Source organism: Meriones unguiculatus, chromosome 19, assembly GCF_030254825.1.
Source record: "Meriones unguiculatus strain TT.TT164.6M chromosome 19, Bangor_MerUng_6.1, whole genome shotgun sequence".
NCBI classification, from domain to species: Eukaryota; Metazoa; Chordata; class Mammalia; order Rodentia; family Muridae; genus Meriones; species Meriones unguiculatus.
In genome coordinates this window covers 65591262-65612077 of record NC_083366.1, presented here as the reverse complement: position 1 = coordinate 65612077, position 20816 = coordinate 65591262, and the positions used below count along the sequence as shown (strand labels likewise).

Below are 20816 nucleotides of genomic sequence, written 5' to 3'. Positions count from 1 at the left end.
ACAACCTCAGCCCCTAAACACTGAATTGTTGTTGTTGGGGGTTTCAAATAAGGCATTCAGTTCCTGAGTGAGAAAGTTCTAAACCATCACATTCTTTCTAAGCCTAAAGTGGATGGTTGAAGTCACACTAAAGAGGGAGAGCGTAGACCAAGGGTCTGGGCTGTGATGTGCTGGAAGCACCAGTGTGAGAGGTTTGGGACTCAACAGGACCTAGCCGACAGAAGAGGACACCAAGGGGTTAGCCTAGGGATGGAGGCCAGCCCCAGGGCTCCAGCTTTGGACCAGCCCCTCTCTTGCACTTGGTGATGCATTGAGGTTATCTAGGGGTCCTGAGTTCTGCTCCATGCCGGAGCAGCATGGCACAGTTGGTCCTTGTGACAGGTCTGCCTCTGACCCTGAGGTGGCACTGGGGTGGTGCACACAGGCTGAGCTGTGACTGCCTGGCTCTTCTTTTCCTTCCATCCTCTGCTACCCACAGAGGTAGGTCTGCTGCAGTTTCACGAGCCAGGCATCTTCAACTACTCGGCCCTGCTGATGAGTGAGGACAAAGACACCCTGTATGTGGGTGCCCGGGAAGCTGTCTTTGCACTGAATGCCCTGGACGTCTCGGAGAAGCAGCAGGAGGTAGCCCCTCCCTTCCCCCCGCCCCTCAGAGTGGGGCTCCCTTCTGCTCCTACTTCTACACAGGCCTGGCTCAGGATGCCACCAGCAAGCTCACCCAAGAAAACTCGAGGCTGTTTCTATGTCTGATCTTGTAGGGTACTCTGTGGTCACGTTGAAAAGGATGAGAGAGTGCCAGAGGCTCAAATGACTGAAATTCACTATATGCATGTATAAAACTGTCAGGGGAAAAAAGTTAGGTTGAGAAGGGTCTGAAGAGATGGCTCAGCAGATCAGTGCACCTGTTGCCCAGCCTGATGAGTTCAGCCTGCCACCCCACCCCCACTCATCCCAACACATTCGGAAGAGAGAACCATCTCCCAACTCCCACAAGTTGCCCTCTGACCTCCACTCTTGCACTGTCACACATATACATATAATAAACGTAATAACAAAGGTTAAAAAAATAACAGCTCAGAGCCCCTGCTTTTGGATATAATTAAAATGATTATACTTGCATTATTCGTGTGTTGGGGGGGGTGTCATAGGACAACCTTGGGTGTCTTTCCTTGGGTGCTGTCCACTTTTAAATTTTTATTTTTGATAACATGGTCTGGCCTGGAGCTTGTCAGATAGGCTGGCAGCCAGCAAGCCACACAGACCCTCCCGTCTCTGCCTCCCCAGTGCTGAGATTCCAAGTGCACAGGGCCACCCCTGGCCTTTTCCTATGAATTCCGGGGGTTGAATTAGGTCTTCATGCTCAGTGGCAGGCCCTTTACCCACCGAGCCATCTCCCCAGCCCTCTGCTGATCTTCTGTAGCACGTCCAGGCCTGCGCTGTGCCTGCCGGCTTTGGGATGATGGCTCCCGGCTCTCAGCACCTGCCTGATCCCTGAGCCCCTCCCCGGACTGACTTTACCCTGGCTGCAGGCCTCTGCTCTGAGCTGAGCTGTGTGCCTTCTTTGGTGTCTGTTTATCCCAGCTCCTTTTCAAGGGGGGCTGCAGGGAACTGGGCCCTCATACGTTCCCCTTTCCTCACAGGTGTACTGGAAGGTCTCTGAGGACAAAAAAGCAAAGTGCGCAGAGAAGGGGAAATCAAAGCAGGTAATCTGACCACACGTCACGGAGAACCCGCACTGGCATTTCTGAGTTATTTGGGTCTTCTCAAGTACCAGGGCTTCTTTCTGCATGCCCGCCGGGCACCACGTAATTCTGCTGGACTCAGTCCCGCTGTGTCGACACACATGGCAGCTCTGCCTGCGCCCTGGCATCAGGATTGGTGCCCTCAGAGCTGGTACTCACATCCTCAGCCCTGGAGGAGCTTACTCAAATAGCCTGGCAGTGTGACTACAGAAAATAGTCTCTGCTGCCTGCTGGTGCCTGGCGTAACTGGCCACCTCGCTGTATTCTGCGCTTCCCCTACACCTGAGGCTGAGGCGTGAGAGGCCACAGGGATTTGGTTAGCTTTTGTTTTGGTTTTATTAATTATTTTTGTTGTTTGTTTGTTTGATTTAGTCTTTATATATCAGTGTGGTGCTCGCTCAGGGTTACTGGTCCTTGTAACTCTTTCCTCGGGAGCTCTGGGTATCCTCGGGGTGCCCCCTGGTGCCTCACGGATGTTTTCAGACCACAAGAGCCCGGTTGTCCTTGATAGTGGTCGTGATGGCTGAGTGATGGCAGAGTTATTAGTTGTCTTTTCAAAACAAAAGATTAAAAAAGTAACCCACAATTTTTTGTTTTGTTTTGTTTTAATTAAACTTGGTTAAATGCTTTTAATGTCCTACTGGTCTGTAACTTCGGTGTTAACTCAGGAACCGAGGGCCGGGCCGGCAGGCATGCAGGCAGGCATTGTGATGGGTTCACTGTGCTGCTGGCAAACTGTGGAGCTGAGCGAGCTAATGCCTCACACTGCCACACATGGGCACCCAGAGTGAACTTGGTAGGGAGCCCTCCTGTGAATGACACCCCCCCCCATCCATTTGAAAACAGTTGTTGAAAAAAAAAACTTTTCTGATTTGAGATAATGTCAGGGTATAGCCCATATAATCTAAGCACTGTTCTCCTAAATTAGCACATGGGTTCCAAAAGGCCATCTTGTTTTTCTACTGGATCCTCAGGGATGGACAGCTGGATATGCCCTTTGGGCCAGACTCTCTCTCAGACTCTACTAGTCGTCGCTATTTCTAGTTCTGTGCTGGTTGCCATGTAGGGTGGGGCTCCCAGGAAAGCGCAAGTTTGTACAGTGTCTGCTCTGGCGACACAGGCGCCAAAGCAAATGGATTGTGTTTAGCAAGGGTAAATATATTGCTGTCTGTAGTGGGTTCCCTAGTACAATTTGAGGTCAGCTCTTGGTTGGTCTTGGCTTTGTCTGGTCACCAGATACAGGCCGAGCATCTATTAGGGACAGAGCTAACGTCGTGCCTGGCACCTGAACTGCCTGTGGAGCACAGAGATAAGTAAAGTTCACATTGCAGAGCTTGGCTCACCATGCTGTGTGCCCCATCTGGGGGCACAGACAGACTAGCCTGAGAGGGGAGAGAGCAGGGCGGAGGACTGCTGTCCTTTAGCCTGTGGGCAGGAAGGATTCCTGTGTAGCCTTTGATAGAATGTGTGTGCATTTCCCTTGCAGACCGAGTGCCTCAACTATATCCGAGTGCTGCAGCCGCTCGGCTCCACCTCCCTCTATGTGTGCGGGACCAACGCGTTCCAGCCCACTTGTGACCACCTGGTAAGGCCACAGTGTATCCCTTTTATCAGTGCTCACGTCCCCCCCTAGCTGAGGATTACAGCAGAGCCAGACTCTCCCGTGCTTTCTGCAGGCTGTAAGGACTAAGAACTGGGTGACAGCAGCCCTGTCCCTCTTGACCAGTGTTCTGTGATGGGCAGAGAGTGATCTGCAGGGGCCATACTTTATGAAGGAGTAAATACCAAAAGATGGATAGATGGCAGAACACCAAATCGGGTGCTCAGAAACCCAGCGGGAATCAAAGAAGTTTCATTAAGGTAGCTGGGGTTCCCAGCAGAGTCCTGGGAAGAGGAGAGTGTCTGTGTAGGTGAGGCTTCTAAATAAAAGAGCAAGCAGCAACAGGGAAATAACATCAGACATCCCTCAGGAACTGGCAGGGGAAGTTGAGGCAGTTAGCTGGAGTCTCTCTCCATGGCTGGGCTTCCCATGGGCCGTGCTTTTGGCTCCACCCCTCCTCCCTGTAGGCACTTTTATATCGTGAGTTAAATACTAGTAACCCATTTTGCAAATGATTCACCTTCTAGCTGCTCTCAAGGGCAGTGCTTTTACCCTTGGATTCTTTGCTGGTCTCTCCTCCCTGTCACAGAATTAGACGGCAGCTCATCCCCTCACAAGGCGCCTTAGAGGACACTGAAAAACATGCTTGGGTCTGAAGTCGGGGAGGGGCGGCTCTGCTTCAGAGCCAGCTCCTCCTTGAGCTCAGTGCATGAAAGTTCAGCAGCATGGTGTATATTACAAGTTACTCACCCTTGTCCTTGCTGGGACCAAATTTTTGACAAAAAGCAAGTTAAGGGAGAAAAGAGTAGAGCAGGTGCCTCAGCCAAGCAGAAGGCAGAGCAGGGCCAAGAAACAGGGCTGTCCTATAAACATGAAGGCAACCCCACCCTAAACCACTTCCTCGGGTCTCACCTTTACATCCTCCACCAAACAGCACCACCTGGAGACAAACCCACCAGCCCACAGGGAGCCATTCTACAAATAAACTGTGACAGATCTGAAACATGCTCCATGCTTTCCCCTCTTCTCTGCTGGGCATAGATCCCAGATCTCCACCGGGTACCAAAACCTCGGCTCTTAGCAAACCTTATATTGTGTATGTGATGACCGTGAGGCTCAGCATCCAAGGAAGGGTAGTATGTACTGTGTGTCTGCTGAGCAGGGGTGAGTGACAGTGTAGGGCAGGGAGGCAGGGCACGTAGTTAGTTCATCGCTCTGCTGCAGTTGGCTGCGGGTGACTGGAACCACGGATGGGGCAAGACTCCCAAGATGAAACGTTTCATTCACCTAAACCCTCAATTAACTGAAATTTCAAACCTGCTCCCGGTTACAGTTCAGTTAGAGGCTTGCCTAGCATTCACTTGATGCTGGGTTTTGATCCCCAGTACCACACGCACAGAAATACCTACCACATGAATATACACCATACATATAGAACTCTCTCTCTCTCTCTTTCACACACACACACACACACACACACACACACACACAGGATTGGGGATATAACTAGACAAAACACAGAATTAGAAAATCATGTAGGCAGCTAGATGTGGTGAGGCAAACCAGAAATCCCCAGCACTTTTGGGAGGCTCCTGAGGATGAGGTCAGCATAGGTTATTACATTATAAGAAACAGCACAAAAGAGTCTCTCAAAAGGAAAACAAAAACGAGAGAATTAAGAAACCAAATATTTATATAGATGTCTAGGGAGAGCGCCGCTGCACAGGTTTTCCTGGCTAACTGTATTCTCTGATGCAACTGAAATTGCTACTGTGTTTGTGCATGTGTGTGTGTTGGGGGAGGGAAAGTTGTGGGATATAAAGACCCTTGGTCCTCAAAGATAGACACCTTAAGTGGAAAACAAGGAAGGCAAACAGAGAAGGAGGAAATGAAGAGAGTGGTTACGCTAGAGGCGTTTCCACGTCATCACCCCCTGACTAAATCCTCGCTGGTCCAGTTGAGGGCTTCGAGACTATTGTTGGGGTTTACACTCCAAAGCAGTATCTGGGTGTGAGATAGGAGAGAGGAAATTCTGAGTACATTTGTGCGTCTGGACCACACGGTGGATTATATGTGTCACTTGTGCATGTGCGTAGGGATGTGTGATTGTAATTATGTGATAAAGTGTGGCCTATCGTTCCCAGAGGCCTTTGCAAGTGTCTTTTAAGAATGGAGCCCTTCTCTGCACAACTGATTTCATCATCACAGTTAAAGCGATTGCCAGGATCCTCCATCTCTCCTCTCATCGCAGTAGTGTAGAGCAGGACCCAGCCCCAGCCCCAGCCCCAGCAGCCTCCAGGCCTCCAGGCCTCCATGTGAGGTATGATGACAGATGGGTCTTATCAAGTGGGCCACAGTCACCCCAGCTCACACTTCCTCCCCTGACCGGTGACCTTTATTGTTTTAACTGGCCTGTGGCTTCCAGCCAGCCGTCTCTGGCAGGACTGGTAGCTCCCGAGTGTGGTGGGCAGCCTTGCCCCGCTCAACCTCTCCACTCTGCAAAGTGCCCGCTTGGATTTTCCCTGTGCTCCTGGAGTTCTGGCAGGCTGCCCTGTGGGTGGCTCCTGTCTCTTTAACACTTCGGCCTGTCTGTCATCTGCTACACTCTTGTGTTTCTGTCTGCACGCCTCGTGCATATTCAGCGCTGGAAATTCTTCATCATCTTTTTGTGGGCATTTCCCCCAGTTTGCCACCTGCTGTCTAATTGTCTCGTTTTTTTTTCCCTGTATGAGAACATTCTGATTCATCATATATTAGTGTTAGGACATATCTCTTTTTCTCCTTGTATGGTGTCCTGTTGTTTGTTTTATTTTTGTCAGCTTGGCAGAGGCTAGAGTTATCTGGGAAGAGGGAACCACAGTTTGGAAAATGCCTCTGTGAGATTGGTCTGCAGAAAAGCTGCTAGGGTGTTTTCATATTACTGTGGGAGGACCCAGCCCGCTGTGGGCGTGTAAGATAGCAGGCTGAGCAAGCCATGAGGAGCAAGTCGGTAAGCAGCATTCCTCTGTGGCCTCTGCTGGCCTCTGCTTCAGTCCCTGCCTTCAAATTGCTGCCTTGATTGCCTGCCTGACTCCCCTGATTGGTGGCCTGTAAACTGTGCTTTCCTCCGCAAGGTACTTTTGGTCATGGTGTTCATTACAGCAAAGCGAAGGCATACAAAATAGGTTTTCTTGTCTGGTACAAAGAGGTTATCCCAAGACTGTTACCTACTGACTCTCGTGAGCACACGATGCCAGACACGTGGACACCGAACATATTTGAGTCTTCCCATAATGCCAGAGTTTATTCAGTAACACTGAATTCACATCAGTTTACGGTATAAGCTTGCCTACCTTGGTGATTCGGCTGAGGCAAATGCAGACTCTTTTATTCTAATCTTTTGTTTGTTGAGACTGGATTTCTCTGTGTAGACCAGGCTGCCCTCAAACTCAGAGATCCGCTTGCCTCTGCTTCCCAAGTGCTAAGATGAAAGGGGTGCACTACCGTTCCCTGCTTATTTGAATCTTACTTAGTAATGTTAACTGTCATGTCGCACAGCAAATGTATGTGTATGCCATGTGTATGGTTATAGAATGAATACAGGTTAAAGAAGCTGAGGTTTCAGACCTGGGCGCAGAGAGTCTGATAATTTCAAACCAGACCAGTGCTGGGAGGGAGCAGCTGCAGCCAAGGGTTTGAAAGCAAAGCTTTAGAGACCAGCTCCAAGGTCGAAGGCTGTCCTTGATGCACACACCAGGTATCAGTTGAGAAGATGTTTGGCATGGGGCCGTCCATCACACTATTAGCCCATCACTTTATGGGGGGTAGATGAGGAAGGTACACCTACTTTCTCCTCGGCCTGTTAATTCGTGGACCTGGTTTCCCCAGCATTTTTAATACAACCAAGTGCCCTGACATTCAACTTTGATGAATTTGTGGGGTGGCTCCCCTTTCTTTTCCCAGAAATAAGTAGTTTCTCCATCCGTTCTGGGTGGGTCAGTTCGTGGCAGACGCTGTGGTTTGCAGACCCAAGCAGGGTCCTTTTCCCCACCGTGGAAGCGTGGAATCAAAAGCTGCCTGTAAAGTAAAATCTCCTGGGACGAGGCACAGCCTAGGGACGACTGTTTTACACAGTATGGGGCGGGTTAGAGCCGGGCGCAGCCTGTCCACACGTTGCCTGTGTTGTGGTGAGCTCTGTTTAGCGGTGAGAATGGCTCTTCTTGGAGCTGCTGGTGGCGCCTGAGCAGCAGTACAGATTCTGTGGCTTGTCTTTGTTTGGTTTGCGTTGCCTGTTTCTTGGGTGGTGTGGCTGAGCAACCTGAGCCTCTGTGACCCTGCACATCCCAGGCTCTGTCATACACTTTAGATATATGTCAGGCGTCATTGCTTCCAGGGCGGGACCCACATGGGGCAGGGCCCACTTGCTCCAAACTCTTGGTCTCCTCAAACGAAGGAATCTGTACCTTTAAATGGTGGCGCAGTTAGGTGTTTTCTTTTTCGTTTCACTGTAGAACTTGACGTCCTTCAAGTTTCTGGGGAAAAATGAAGACGGCAAAGGAAGATGCCCCTTCGACCCCGCCCACAGCTACACATCAGTCATGGTTGGTGAGTCCTGCGTCTGGGGCTCCTTCACTCTCCGAGTTTACGGTGGCATGTCATGTTCGCACCTGGGACACTCAGCGCCTCCCTCCTCAGTCCTGCCTTCCTTGGCTTCCTTTTGAGTTCATCATTCAGAGGGACGCTTGGGCCTCCTGCAGCACACACACTTCTGTCTGTCAGTCTCTGTGCACGCTGTGTGGCTACTCCTGTGCCTGTGTGCCTCCTGCTCTGCTCTTGCACAGCCGAGGCAAGTGGGCGTGTGCTGTGCTGTTGTGCAGAGAGCTCACGCTGGGGTCTTTCAGCCAGTATGCAGGTTCCGTCTTCACAATCAGTATATGGTATCGGGTGAACTTTGTGAGCTATTCAATACTGTATTGAACATAGACGCTCCTGCAGAGTCGGAGGCTAAAGTATGTCTTCTGGGTGTATTTAAAGTAGGTGAGGCCGAGCCAGGCCGCCTGGCAGGGTAGGCACCTCAGCATCTTTTTTGACTTCCAGTGCTTTCTGCTTAAGATGGTTTTCAGGTTGTCGAACACTGAGGGGTGTCTGTCTGTCACTGGCTGTGGGATATTTTCATTTGTGGTTAGCTATTACCCTTTAACCTGGAAAAACACCATTAAATTTGGTAACTGTGATTGGCCTGATAAAAGAAAGGTGGTTGATGTAGGAAGCAGAAATACATATCACAGAAGACAGGGAGGCCCCTCTTTCTACAAGAAATTAATGAGGGCATAAATAGATTATGATCGCCTGCTGGAGGTGGAAGCATGAGGCTTGCTTATGGGCCAGCCTGGGCTAGTGTTGAGAACAGCTGTGCCCAGCCTCCATCAGAGGCAGAATGCTGACTGGGTCCCCTTCTCTGCTCCCTTTCCACCACTGCAGGGGGAGAGCTGTACTCTGGGACATCGTATAATTTCTTGGGCAGTGAACCCATCATCTCTCGAAACTCTTCCCACAGTCCCCTGAGGACAGAGTATGCCATCCCGTGGCTGAATGGTAAGAAGTGCGTGCTGCCAGCCGCATGGGTGTGCCATTTTGTTTTTCCTCTGGCTGTCCCCAAACCATGGGGCACTGGGGCTCATGTTACATCCAAACTCTTTGGAACTGTGCTCTAACAGCATTGTGTAAATCTGCTTCTGTCATGCTGCACGTACCCCCACCCCGTTACACACAAAAAAAAAAACAATTTGGGAGGCTTTAATAAAATAAAGTTCTGATGGGAAGTTGAGAATGCAGACATGGTGTTTGGGAATGTGATCTTAGGGGTGGAGCCTTTGGGGTCTGGTCAGTTGGTGTTTACTGCCAAGCAAGCATGTCTGCTGTCTGACCTCAGGATGTGGGTGATGGGGAGCTGCTTTTGGATGTCTTAGGGATGCTGGCCAGTGAGATTCTGGGCTTTTTTGAGGCCCCTTGATCTGCAGTCAGACCCTGGCGTCTAAGATACGAGACAGCCCGTTTCTCCTTGGGCCTCCCCAGGAGTCTGAGTCTTGGAATCCTTTCGGTGGCTGATAGTGGCCGATTTGGCCCTCGTTTAAGTCAGCAGATACTCTGGCTCTGCAGAGCACGTGCCAGCAGGGAGGCCCCACCTGGCTTCCTCTGTACACCATTGGTGCTACCTCAGTGAGGCAGAGGAGGGTGGCAGGCGTCATCCTGGGTTGACAAGGGGGACATGTGCACACCGTAGATGTCCTGGGAGGGAAGCTTCCAGGGTCAAGGCACTAGCCCGCCTGTGGCACGCTAGGGAGCAGGCAGAGGTGGCATGGTGGCTTCGTGTTCAGAAACGACCCTGTGACGCCGCTCCACAGAGCCTAGCTTCGTCTACGCCGACGTGATCCAGAAAAGCCCAGAAGGTGCGGAGGGTGAGGACGACAAGGTGTACTTCTTCTTCACGGAGGTGTCCGTGGAGTACGAGTTCGTCTTCAAGTTAATGATCCCACGAGTTGCCAGGGTGTGCAAGGTGAGTCCTGCGCCCCGCCCCCACCCGCCCACGGTCCTGGCGCGGATGCTGCTGCTCCAGGCTTCCGAGCTCTGGAATTGCAGCAATATTTGGTAAAGTTTGATAGGCAGCTGAGGAGACTAAGAGGCTGCACAGTGACTGGTGATGGAAGTTACAGAGATGTGGGAAGGGTTTCTCTTGAGGCTCCAAGGAGGATCGGGGAGCTGGCTTAGTGGTTAAAACGCTTGCCCTGAAAACAAAGGGACAGGAGGTTGGATCTCCTAGCCTTTAAATGCTGAGTAGACCCCCTGTAATTCTACATAGGAAAGCGGAGACGGGGGCTCCCTGGGGCAAGCCTGCTGATAGGACTGTCCTCATCGGCAAGCTCTGAGTTTGATTATGAGCCCTGGCCTCAAAGACTACGGTGGAAGGTTCTGAACTAACATTGACTTTTTGGCCTCGAAGTGCAACTGCCTGTGCACACCCGTACAGAGGCACAGCATGCACCACAGCCGCATAAAAGGAAGAAAAGGAAGGGGAAGAAAGAGTCAAAGCGAGCGCTAATATTCTCAGTGTGTGACTAATCACAGGTAGCTGAACCCGCAGAAACCAGACCTCAGTCCCACGGCCCTGGCTGTCCTTCTCTCCAGCCCAGAGTGTGTGCAGCCCGTGCTTGTCTCAGTGGTTGGCTCACTGAGCATGATGAAAGGGCCCTAAGACGTTATCTGGAATTGGGCAGGCAGAGAGGAAATGAAAGGAGCCGGTCTGCAGGGTTGGGGTCTGCTGAGGAGGCAGCCACCCATTACTTCCCTGACTCCTGTGTTCTCCTTCACGGGTCACCGCTGGGAGAAGCTGCAGCAGGCGAGGCCAGTGGCTCACCAGGGTGACACAGGTGTGGTGGTTTTGGTTGTCAACGCACGTGCCTGGCTCCTTTCGTATTCTGTGATCCCAGCCCCCGTGGCTACAGGAGTCTGCAGCCATCGTGGGCTGGCCTGGTGGCTGGGGGCATATGGACTGCCCGCTTCTCTGGTTGCTGCCCCTACCGTATGCTGTCTTTGGCATTCCAGGGGGACCAGGGCGGCCTGAGGACTTTGCAAAAGAAGTGGACCTCCTTCCTGAAGGCCAGGCTGATCTGCTCCAGGCCAGATAGCGGCCTGGTCTTCAACGTGCTTCAGGATGTCTTCGTGCTGAGGGCCCCGGGCCTCAGGGAGCCTGTGTTCTATGCAGTCTTCACCCCACAGCTGTGAGTTAGTTCCCTTGGCAGTTGGGGCCCGCCCACCCCGATGACCCACTGCCCTCCTGACGCTCTCATGGACTCCCCTCCGCAGGAACAATGTGGGTCTGTCAGCAGTTTGTGCCTACACACTGGCCGCGGTGGAGGCAGTCTTCTCCCGGGGCAAATACATGCAGAGCGCCACAGTGGAACAGTCTCACACCAAGTGGGTGCGCTACAATGGCTTGGTGCCCACACCCCGGCCTGGAGCGGTAAGCGGGGTTGAACCTTCCAGGGGGGATCGTCTTCCCTGTGGGTCTCCAGGCCCCACGCACGAGACCACAGAGATCCAGAGCTCCCTTGAACAGGTTCATGGGCACAGGAGTCTCGGCACTGGGCTGAGTGGCTGCTGGGCCTGGGGAGGAGAGCAAAGCTTGTTCCTTTCCTGGTCTCTTGTGTGTGGTGGGTAACAGGTCTCCTTACACACTGCCCAGGGAGAGTGTACCACTGGGCTCTCTAGAGAGACTGGCACTGCGCAATGGCAGGCTTGCTCCGTTGCCTGTTTCCTCCAGAGAAAGCCGTTTGTCAGCGTAGCCTAGGCTGTCTCCTGAGGTAGCCTGTCCACCAGGCGATGGGAGTCACCTTCTTTAAGAAATTTAGTAAATTAGTACGGGAAATTCTAGGGTTGCCTGCACGTTGCTGTCATGTGGTGAATGGGTGTGTGGCTCTGGCTCTGGCAGCTCTCCCCAGGACCAACGTCTCCGTAGGTGTCTGGCCTTGACACCTGGTTATTCTTTGTTCAGTAGGGAGGTGGGCCAAAAGAAAAATCTCTCCAACCTTCTTTTATGTTTTTGTATTACTTAGAATTTGTGTGTCTGTGTGTGTGTGTGTGTGTGTATGTGTGTGTGTTAAACAGTGTTTAGGGTGCTTTCTTATAGGAAAGCTGTTTTCTTTAATTTGAGAAGTTTGCTGAGTGTTTTCATTGACAACTGATTCCTCTCCTGGGTCCTAAGACAATTATGCCATGTGGCTGTGCTTTAAAACCACGGCTCCTTGTCCCTGGTGAGGCCACCTCAGTCCTGTTCCTCTTGGAGAAGTGTGACTGACCCTGTAGGGCCTCTCTTCTGTGCTGGGTTGGAGCTACTCGGGTGTGCGCATGACCACGGTGCTCTTGCCCCACAGTGCATCGACAGTGAGGCTCGGGCAGCCAACTACACCAGCTCCTTGAATCTCCCAGACAAAACGCTGCAGTTTGTAAAAGACCACCCTCTGATGGATGACTCTGTGACCCCGATAGACAACAGGCCCAAGCTGATCAAAAAAGACGTAAACTACACCCAGATAGTGGTGGACAGGGTCCAGGCTCTGGATGGGACCTTTTACGACGTCATGTTCATCAGCACAGGTGGGCCCCCTGGGAAGACTGGGAAATTCGCTTACTTGTTTGTAGGTAGCTCTGGCATCTCCAGGTGACAGAGAGGGTTGTGCCAACCCGAGAGGAGTGCTGAGCCATCCCTGCACCCCTCTGAGTCTCTGACTCACACAGGCACCTGGGGTGCGGGTTGCTAATACAAGTCCTGACTGGTCCCTGGGTTGGTGCTGAAGGAAGGAAGCAGCCCCTGGTGTCTTGGGATCAGTGCCGCTGGCTGGTTTTTCCTGATTAGTGGTTGGAGACCCTGCCCCCTTCTGGGAGGAGCCAGCTCGGTCCTGCCCTGTGGGTCTTAGGAAGCACATCTCTAGGATGGAGAGTTGGAGCTCGGCAGTCAGCAGAGACCCAGGGGCCACACTGAGAGCTTCCCAGATGACATGAACATTTTGCCCCTGTCTGCTCCTCTGGGCACCTAACTTCCCTGGAGGAGTAGTGGAGTGTCAAGGCCACCTCACATTTTTTTGTGGCTTGAGGGTCCACATGTGACCTTGTTGGTACCCACCGTGGGGCAGAAGTGTCCCCTGCTGGGCATCCCGTAGAGGGGATGATTTGAGTGTTCGCAGGTGTGAGTGGTTGCCATCAAGGTTAGGACCTGTCCTGGTTTCATTTCTGTTGCTGTGTTGAAACACTCGACCAAAAGCAGCTTAGGGGAAGAGGGTTTCTCGAGCTTGTGTTGTGGCTTATGGTCCGTCACTTTCGGGAAGCCGGGGCAAGAGCTTGAACGTCTAGTCACATCACATTTACAGTCGAGAGCAGAGGGCAGTGCACGCACCCATGCTGCCTGCTGGCTGGGCTGCTTGCTGAGTTTCCCTCGCGTAGCCAGCCAGCTCTGTTCACTTACGCAGTCCAGGACTGCCTGTCCAAGGGATGGTGCCTTCCATAGCGCCTTCAGTCTTCCCCCACCAGAAAACAGTCAAGACAGCTCCTCCACAGAGAGTGCTGCAGGCCAGACCAGCTGATTCGGAGCTGCACTAAGTTGATACTTAAAGTGAGCCAGTGCGACATCCTCGGTGTGTCCCTCTGGGGCCTTCATGCTAACCTGAGCTTTTGACCCTGCAGACCGGGGGGCCCTGCATAAAGCTGTCATCCTTGGGAAGGAAGTGCATGTTGTGGAGGAGACCCAGCTCTTCCAGGACTCTGAGCCGGTCCAGACCCTGCTGCTGTCATCCAAGAAGGTAGTGTGCTCTCGGGGGCAGACCCTGGCGGTTGTCGTACTCCGTAGCTCCTCTGTGGCTGGGACGCTCTCTCCCTGTTTGGCAGCCTCTGGTCTTCCTGGTCCAGACGAGCTGGCCTTTAGACTGTCACAGCATTCTCCCTCGGGAAGGAGGCATGGCAGAGCCAGGGAGGTTGAACGACGTACTTAGCCCCTAGAGCAGGTGGCTGGAATTTTGGGTGGTCACTAGCCTGAGACAGTATGTCCTGAGAGAATTCGGACTATGCTGGCGGGTGATGGCCCTTTGGTTGATTTGCAAGAAAAACTAACAGGCCACCCGATAAAGCTTCCACCACATTGACACCGGGCAGGCTTTGCAGGCTGGAAGCCTCGGCCCCAGGCACTCAGCTTCTTGCACTGTGGCTCCCACGAGCTGAGGAAACACATAGGTGACTGGGCCTACCTGTAAGAGTCCAGCTAGGCATTGCCTAAAGTTCTTAAAAATAAAAAAATACTAATTTTAAAATTTATTTTTAAGCATTTAAAAATGTGAAGCTCTACTGGGCATGATGGTACATGCCTTTAATCCCAGCACTCAGGAGGCAAAGGCAGGTGGATCTCTGTGAGTTCCAGGCCAGACTGGTCTACGTAGTGTATTCCAGGACAGCTAGAGCTGCATAGGGAGACCCTGTCTAAGAATAGTAAGTAAGTAACATTTTTTTAAGCCCGAGTAGGGTGTGGTTCTTCACACCTTTAGTCCCAGGCCTTCCGAGGTAGAGGCAGGAGGATCAGGAGTTCATGACTAGCCTTAGCCACTTAGCAAAGTCAAGGCCAGCCTGAGGTAAGTGAGAAGCCATTGCAAAAATAAAATAGGTGTAAAGTCCTTTGTGGACAGTGCAGAAATGGCTGGGTGCTGGGTTTGGTCCACTGCCTGGAACTCGTTGTTCCTTGTCCTCTGGCCCTGGGAAGAGGTGACCACCACATTTCACAGTTAGGATAGGGCAGTTAGGTGGCATGTGACCCCTGGGCACTGTTGCATGCTCCTCAAAAGGTAGTCACGGTGTGTGTGTTTGTAAGCACATTATTTCATTATTGTGAAGGTTATGAGAACGTGTGAGCCTCCTGGGGGCTGAGGATGGGCTGTGAGCAGCACAGCACCCGTGGAAAAGCCGGAGCAGGACCAGCACTTCCCGAGATAGATGCCACCTGCCCTCACCATGCCTGTTGGCCATAGGTGCCCCCTCTCCTTGCCAGGACTCTGCCATGACCTGCTGAGTGGCTAGGTCCTGGGTCATGCTTTTGGCTTCAGGCTTGCCATCCCCTTGTCTCTGGTGCCTAGCTCTGTGATACTGCTGGACTTTGTGGCCTGATGTTGTCCTTCCCTGTGGACTGCACCTCTGGGCTCCATGTCTGCGACATGGCCGCACTTCACATTTCTTTAGGTAGCCACTGCAGATACTAAGGGACCATCAGTCCTACCTACTGGTGTGCTGGGTTTCTGCCAGCGCCAAGTGGGCTGCTGGACCTGGCCTGTGGCCAACGCCATGACACGCTCCTGGCCTGGAAGTCAGAGCCTGGCATGTGCTACCCATGGGGGGCCATGGTGTGTTTCTGTGGCTCTTCCCTTATAAATACAGGCTAGTAGGAAGCACGTGGCATTATCTTCTGCTGCATTAAATCTGCTGGCCTTCTATTTGTTCTTTGAGAGGTGTTGATGGGTGTGGTCTCGCTGGCATGCTGGATTCAGAGATAGAGGATAAGGAATGTTCTTATCACAGGTGCCTACTTTCTGGCAGGGGACACAAACTGGCATTTGGAAGCTGTGCCCTTTGGCTTCCACCTACAGTGGGTCTGGGAGAGCAGTGGGGGTGTCAAGTTAGAGTGGGAAGTGGCCGAAGAGAACTGTTATGAGTTTTCTCTAGACACAAATACAAATCTATTCACCCCAGGTAGGGCACCGAGGACACAGAAGTCGCGCTTAGTGAGTTTTGGGGAGTTAGCTACGGGGGATGAATGAGGGATTATTTACTAGAGCGTGGGTGGCCAGAGGCAGCTGATCAACAGCCAGCCTACCCCAGCACAAGTGGCATTCACAAAAGCGGCATCCACGGTGCTCCCAGGACAACAAGCCGGCAGCTCGGCAGAGCGGAGTTCCCTCTCGCCAGCAACTGGGTACTGCTTATGTAACTCTGGGGGGAGTGGATTTAATGCCTTTTTGAGCTTCCTAAGTTTCCTTTGAGTCTTGTGAGCTCCCTCCCCCTTCCAGGAGGGCGTGTTTCAGTTGGGTGGAAACAAGGACAGAATTGCCTTTTTTTTTCTCGGAAGAGAAGCTGATGCAAGCATATACTGCACTCAGCCAGAGGTCCAGCCCCAGATGTGATAGGGTGGTGTCAGATCCTAGGCCCTGCGATTTCTTGAGTTTTTTGACTCCTCCTGGGACATGGAACACCTGCCTGTGTTTTCATAACACTATTTCTTTCTTGGTTTGCTCTTCTGTTCCCGTCCGTGATAAACCACTCTGAGCAAAAGCAACCTGGGGAGGAAAAGATTTGGGTCATCTCATGCTTCTAGGTCCGACAGTCCATCACTGAAGAAAGCCAGGGCAGGAACCGGAGCAGAGACCACGGAGAAGAGCTGCGTCTTGGCCTGCCCTCTGGCTTCTGCTTAGCTAGTATCTGCCTGCCCAGGGGTAGCATCCATGGGCAGAACCCACCTACATTCTTAGCGAATAAGAAAACGTCCCACAGCCATGTCCACAGGCCAGTCTGATGGAGGCCATTCCTCAGCTGCGGTTCCCTCCCGCAAGTGTGTCAAGTTGACAATGAAAACTGATGAGGACGCTGTCACTTAGGTCTTGGTGGTCAGGCCTTGTGGCCTGTTCTGAGTCATGGAGCCCTCCCTGTCATACCCCAGGAGCAGGAGGAAAAGTGGGCAGCTCCAACCAGTGCCCAGGTCCTCCTCACACCACCTGTTTGTCTTTCTCGCACAGGGGAGGAGGTTTGTGTATGCTGGCTCCAACTCGGGAGTGGTCCAGGCTCCCCTGGCCTTCTGCGGAAAGCACGCCAGCTGTGAGGATTGTGTGCTGGCCCGGGACCCCTACTGCGCCTGGAACCCCGCCACCAAGGCCTGTGGTGCCCTGCACCAGGCAGAGGGCACTGGCAGGTACGGGAATGGACGGGACTGTGCACATGGGCCCTGTGCATGGGCCAGAGAGTGACGTGTGCCCATTGTCTTCCAGGGGTTGGATTCAGGAGATGAGCGGCGACACATCCTTGTGCCTGGGTGAGTGGCTCCTTTGCTCTCCCCAATGGGGTGGCGGAGTTCCTGGTGCTTCTGTTCCGTGGTGTTCGTGTGCAGCTTGTTTCCCTTTCTCCTCTCTTCTCTCTCCTCTCATGTCAGGTGATCTGTGACCTGTTCTTGTGGTGGACCTGTGATCTTTCTCTGTCCCTTTGATTACAGAAAGAAAGCCACTTGGGATGTCAGCTCGCTGAAAGCATGCCCTGTCCCACACCAGGCTCTTCTGTTCTGCTTAGCCAGGCTCCTTAGGCCAAACCTGAGCCTGCTGAGAATGGGGAGGAAGGAGCCTTGGGTATGGCCAAGTGGCCCTCATCTAACAATGCTGACTCAGGAACATTTTGGAGCAGGGTCATGCTTTCAGGAGAAAAACCTTACACTAGAAAAGGTAGCTTCATTCATAAGATATTATTTCAGGTATTTTAAAGCTAGGGAGATAGATCATTTGGTAGGACCTGAGTTCAGTCCCCAGAACCCATGCAGCAGCTGGGCATGGTGGTTCGTGCTTATGATCCTGGCCAGAAGGAGAGTGAGACAGATGGACCCCTGGAGTTTCTGGCCCTAGACAGCCTTGATGACTTGGCAAGTACCAGACAAATGAAAGGCCCTCACACACACACACACACACACACACACACACACACACACACCACACGGTAACTGTTACCCAAGGGATAACATTTGGTACATCTCTGCTTCTCTGGCCGCTTTCTATATAAACACACATTCACACACAGAAAATTGTATAAAATTCCCTTTGGGCTATATGTGTATGGTGTCATTGAAGTATAAATGAATTTCATGTTTAGACTTTGATCTCCTTTCAAAGATAGTTGTCTCATTATATATGCAAATAATTCCTAGACACAAATTGTATCCCACCTCTGGTTTTCCAGACAGAAGACACAGCTGTAATTAGTTCTGGTGTCCTCTTGGGGGGGTGGGGTCCCACTGCTGATGGCTGGCCATCAGGGAATAGCTGTGAGCAGAGGTAGGCATAGAATCTTGCCAGGATTATAGTCTGCCTTCCCGGCACACATGGACAGAGGGCCCCGCCCTGTCCTCTCACCTCCAACCAGCCACGTCAGAGTAAGAGATGTGTAAGAAGAGGGTTCCTGGTTGCTAGCCGGCCTGCCTCTGCCATTAGCAAAAGCATTTGACAAGTTGACTCTGGGTGCCCCGCAGGTTGGGGAGCTGACTAGTGCCCAGCCCCCAAGGCCACTGAGTCTTCTCCAGGGACAGGGTGAGCACAGGACTCCTCTGTCACGGATTCCTTCATTTCGGGGGGCCGCTGTCGGGTCGTGAATGTCTCTTTCTTGGTCCTGAAGATTCCGTCCAGCTCCAGTGGGTGAAAGTCTCCTGCCGTCTGTGGGTAGTAACCTGTTCTTGAGAGCAGTTGAGTGACAGACGGAGTTGTTGATGCTGAGCACATTTATTTTGATGTTCCAGATAAGAGTAAAGAAAGTTCCCACCAGCATTTTTTCAAGCACGGTGGCACAGCAGAACTCAAATGCTTCCAAAAGTCTAACCTGGCCCGGGTGGTGTGGAAGTTCCAGAACGGAGAGCTGAAGGCTGTGAGTCCCAAGTATGGCTTTGTGGGCAGGAAGCACCTGCTCATCTTCAACCTTTCGGATGGAGACAGTGGCGTGTACCAGTGCCTGTCAGAGGAGAGGGTGAAGAATAAGACCATCTCCCAACTGCTTGCCAAGCACGTCCTGGAAGTGAAGGTGATACCTCGGACCCCAACCTCGCCTGCCTCACAGGCTGCTCAGACAGAAGGTAGTAGGATCACTTCCAAAGTGCCGGTGGCATCTACCCAGGGGTCCTCTCCCCCTACCCCGGCCCTGTGGGCCACCTCCCCCAGAGCTGCTACCCTACCTCCCAAGTCCTCCCCCACCGGCACGCCCTGTGAACCAAAGATGGTCATCAACACGGTCCCGCAGCTCCATTCAGAAAAGACGATGTATCTCAAGTCGAGCGACAACCGCCTGCTCATGTCCCTCCTCCTCTTCATCTTTGTCCTCTTCCTCTGCCTCTTCTCCTACAACTGCTACAAGGGCTATCTGCCTGGACAGTGCTTAAAATTCCGCTCAGCCTTGTTGCTTGGAAAGAAGAAACCCAAGTCAGACTTCTCTGACCTGGAGCAGAGTGTGAAGGAGACGCTGGTGGAGCCTGGGAGCTTCTCCCAGCAGAATGGTGACCAGCCCAAGCCAGCCCTGGACACCGGCTACGAAACGGAGCAGGACACCATCACCAGCAAAGTGCCCACAGACCGCGAGGACTCGCAGCGGATCGATGAGCTCTCTGCCAGGGACAAACCGTTCGATGTCAAGTGTGAACTGAAGTTTGCAGATTCGGATGCTGATGGGGACTGAGGCCAGCGTGTCCCGGCCCGTGCCCCGAGTCCTCCGTGGAGAGTGTTGTGTTGCGCCCATTCAGTAGCTGAGTCTTGTCAAATCGTGTACCGACCTCAGTCCTTTGTCTCTCCTCTCTTGGGTTGAACCTGTGACTCGCCCCTTTTGTCCTTTTGGGAAACAAGTATCTATTCCAGTCTCAAGTCCTGCAGTCGCTGGAGCGCTTATTTAAGATGCACCTGAGCCCTTTGTATCCTGGGGAAGAGATGGCCGCCTCTGCGGGCCGAGAAGAGCCACCCTCCTCTCCCCTTCTTGTAGCAGCCACTAAAAGATAATTTAATTCCAGATTGGAAGTGACGTTTTAGTTTATCAGATTGGTAACTTATCACTTGCTGTCCAGATCGGCACGGACTTTTTCTTTCCCTTAATTATTTTTTTAGGAGTTTTGCTCTGATTATGTTGATGTTTTAGGTCATTTTTTTTTAATTACTGAAGGAGATGTTTTAATATTCATGAGAAGATGAACATTTTCTAGATTTTTGTTACATATTGAGATACAATATGGATATGTTGCTTAAGATTCTCAGGGATAGACTTATTTTTGCTAAATTCATTCTTTCCTGCTGTTAGGTATGTAAGCCTAAAACTGTCTCTTGAACTCACCTTTTTTATTTTGGTGGGATTTTTTTTTGTTATTATTTGTTTGTTTTTTTAATCTTACTCATTTTGAAGGAAGTACCGTTTTTCCAAGATTTTCTTTCTGTACTTTTTTCCTACCGTACATCTACAAGGTGGGTTTTGAGCGAGGGCAGGTAGCCTAGTGGCTGGTGGCAATTGAGCTGCTCCTGTGAGGGGAGGGGGGCTTGTACCCCAACAGTCCTGCTCCTTCCTGGCACCTCCTGCCCCGACGGGTGGCATCTTCACGAGAACAACTTTGGTTCTTGGTTACATGCTGTCTCTCCTCGCTTCCGTCTCACATCACTGCCTTTGGACTTCCACCTTGACTGTCCACACAAGACAGAAAAGGGTTGGGCAGCGGGCTCCCAGCCTCGGACAGTGACTACAGCGTCCCGAGTGGCCAGCCGCTGCTGCAGCCTGTCTTCCGCCAGTGTCTTTTAGGATGTTAACGGGTGGTACGACTCTAACATTTGTTCTTCACGTATTGTGTGTGGGACACTCATCCCATGTACAGTGATGAGCTCTGGATCCCTTGAGCCGTGTAGACATTCATCTTCAGCATGACATGATCTCACCTTTCCGTGTAAACATTTGTGTTTATAAGATTTACGTTGTTTTTATTTTTCTACTTTGAACTGTACACATTTGAAAAGTACCCAAATAAACCAGAAGCTTTATCGTTGACTGGGCCAGCCCTTCCTTAGTGGAGGCTGCATGGGCCTCCCATCACTGTGTGATGGCCCGGGTGGGGGTTAGGCCTGGGCTCTTTTCTTTTCTCATTCCCATGTGTCTGGTTTCTTGCTTTTCCTTCTCTGGCATGGGACTTGTTCTGATGACTT

The 20816-nt window shown here is 51.9% G+C and overlaps 1 protein-coding gene across 7 annotated transcripts in view; it reads left to right on the top strand.

Annotated features, from left to right (window-relative positions):
* Sema4d (semaphorin 4D) overlaps nt 1-20816 on the top strand; it is a 95411-nt gene that overhangs the window by 59972 nt on the left and 14623 nt on the right. For 2 of the 7 annotated variants that reach the window (XM_060372412.1, XM_060372413.1), the window contains 13 exons: nt 479-624; nt 1641-1703; nt 3229-3327; nt 7833-7926; nt 8803-8916; nt 9726-9877; nt 10924-11099; nt 11185-11341; nt 12252-12474; nt 13558-13673; nt 16641-16813; nt 16890-16933; nt 18395-18724. In XM_060372412.1, the coding sequence (XP_060228395.1) occupies nt 479-624; nt 1641-1703; nt 3229-3327; nt 7833-7926; nt 8803-8916; nt 9726-9877; nt 10924-11099; nt 11185-11341; nt 12252-12474; nt 13558-13673; nt 16641-16813; nt 16890-16933; nt 18395-18724 (1887 nt within the window). Of the gene's footprint in view, nt 1-478; nt 625-1640; nt 1704-3228; nt 3328-7832; nt 7927-8802; nt 8917-9725; nt 9878-10923; nt 11100-11184; nt 11342-12251; nt 12475-13557; nt 13674-16640; nt 16814-16889; nt 16934-18394; nt 20662-20816 lie in introns of those variants that run through there. The other 5 variants (XM_021654312.2, XM_021654317.2, XM_021654318.2 and 2 more) reach the window with 3 other exon arrangements.